The sequence below is a fragment of the Ornithodoros turicata genome, chromosome 1, assembly GCF_037126465.1.
Source record: "Ornithodoros turicata isolate Travis chromosome 1, ASM3712646v1, whole genome shotgun sequence".
Classification (NCBI taxonomy): Eukaryota; Metazoa; Arthropoda; class Arachnida; order Ixodida; family Argasidae; genus Ornithodoros; species Ornithodoros turicata.
The window spans coordinates 183,224,502-183,226,660 of NC_088201.1; the positions used below are offsets into that span (position 1 = coordinate 183,224,502).

The 2,159-nt window shown below is 54.8% G+C and overlaps 1 protein-coding gene across 1 annotated transcript; it reads right to left on the reverse strand.

Moving 5' to 3' along the window:
• Nucleotides 1–395: 395 nt before the first annotated feature.
• On the reverse strand, nucleotides 396–1,001 carry LOC135391601 (uncharacterized). The gene has a single exon (XM_064621907.1). It carries the CDS (start codon nucleotides 999–1,001, stop codon nucleotides 396–398), a length of 606 nt encoding a protein of 201 aa, XP_064477977.1.
• Nucleotides 1,002–2,159: the final 1,158 nt, after the last annotated feature.

The window sequence follows — 2,159 nt, forward strand, 5'->3', positions numbered from 1 at the left end:
CAGGTTGGGTCCAGTCGGGAGGCTTCATGAGTGACGGAAATTGGTGCACGACGTCAGCGAAAGGCGTCTCGAGCGAGGAAATCATGTGATGGGGCGCAGCTGGTATAGGATGCTGAACACAGCGGAGCGTAGGGGTGTGTAAGCGAGTCGTAGAGTCATACATCGTTCTGCGATGGAGATCGACGAGGAGGACAAAATGGTGGAGGAAATCTGCTCCCAGGATGTTGTGGGTGATTGCTGCCGTGCGGAAAATCCATCTGAAGGTACGACGAAGGCCTAGGGAAAGTGCGAGGGAGCGCTCGTCGTAGACAGGGATTCCGGTGCCGTTTGCGGCAGCAAGATGATAGAGTGGGTGGCCCAGTCTTTCTGCCCGTGTGGCGGGTAGTAGACTGAACTCAGCACGGGTGTCGACTAGAAAACGGCGTTTGGAAGCTGGGTCGGTTATGTACAGGAGGCGACTGGGCGTGGGGGAGGGAGGGGAACCGCACGTCGCCGCTAGCGATTCCCTGGGCGGTTTCCCGGCTAGGCACAGGGAGGTTGACAGTTGCGTGCGCTGGCGCCAAAAGACCAGTGGTAAAAGCAGAAATCTGAGGGGTTTTCCAGAGGTTCCCTAGTGCGTGAGCGTGGTCGCCGAACTGGACGGGGGGAACCGGGGCGCCGCCAGGACCGTGGCGCGTGTTGGGCGGAGGTGGCGGGGAATCTTGATGCGGAAGGACGGCTGCGATGGGCGATGACATCTGGTGAACCTCCGCCCGCAGGCTTTTGAGGCTGTCGGGAGCGTTTTGAGGCAAACCTTGGTTGGGGTTGACATGGGCCGTGTTAGTACATGGTATCGGTGGCATGGCGTTGGGCGAAGTGGCGTCGAAGGCCTTAACAGAGGCGATGGTGGGGATAGCCACTTCCATGATCTTATCGGCGTGCGCCGCCAAGTCGGCTATCGGCAGATTTGTAGCGGTTGCAAGCAGCATCTGCACGGTGGGCGGGAGTCGCTGCAGGAACATTTCTTTGAGGAGGGATTCGTCAATGGTTGAAGCACTGGTTCCAAGGAGATTCTGCATGTGTGAGTTGGGATGGTCTCCTGTCGCCAAGGTCTTCAGCGGACAGCAGTTGCTGCAAACGTTTACGTTCCGAAGCGGTTGTTCTCTCGATAAGCGCCTTCTTCAGAGCGTCGTAAGGGTCGGTGGACAACGGGGCACAGAGAATGTCAGAGACTTCGTTGGCCACTTCGGGAGGTAGTGCTGCGGCGACGTGAAAGTACCTGGTGGGTTGGCTGGTAATACCTGCGAGGTGGAACTGGCATTCCACCTGGGAAAACCAAACCGCCGGATTCGAACTCCAAAATGGCGGGATCTTGACTGCTACGTGGGAGGTGCTAGGTTGGACAACCTGAGGGGTGGAGATACCGGTCGCCGCGGTTGCTGGGGGCTGCGACATGGCCGCAAAACTCACGTCCGGGTCACCAGTTTGTGGATCTCCAAGCCGGAAGAAAAGAGACAACCAGCGGGGTAGAAGGTTGGTCGAAGAATAATTTAATTCTCGTGCCAAGAGTGGTGCGCGAGAGTAGCCGGCCAGCATTGTCGTCATCTGTCGGGGGCGCCACATATGTCATATATAGCTATATCTGATACTAAGTTTCATCTTGCACCCACCGAGCACCAGACTTCCGTAGCAGTCCTTGCCCGAGGCGCTCCGACATCGTCAGGCTTCTTCAAGCAAATTCCAGAGCAATATTACTGTCATGTTGTTTTCGTTACCGCAGACCTGCTGTGTACGTCTTACTTGCATAAACGTATACCGCAGAATACAATACTTATATGAGAAAACAGCCAAGGCTCCGCCATTTTTCTCACTGCATTTCTTTTTTTTTCTCATTTCTCACTTTCACTGCATTCCGACAAGCCCGAAAGAAAAAAAAAAAAACAGCGAAAGGGAGAAACCAGGAATAACAAACGAAGACAAATGAAAAAAATAAAAAAAATAGGGTGGCTAGTCCAATAGGTTTCTATTGCAGCTTCGCAGCCCTGCTCACGCGCTGCCAGGAACGCGCTCCAGGATGGCTCTTGTTGCAGTGGTGGGAAGTTGTGAGGAAGGAGATACATAATTGTCCTCGCTCACTGCACCTGCAGCTGCAGCTCATGACGCCAGTTCTCCTGGTTCAT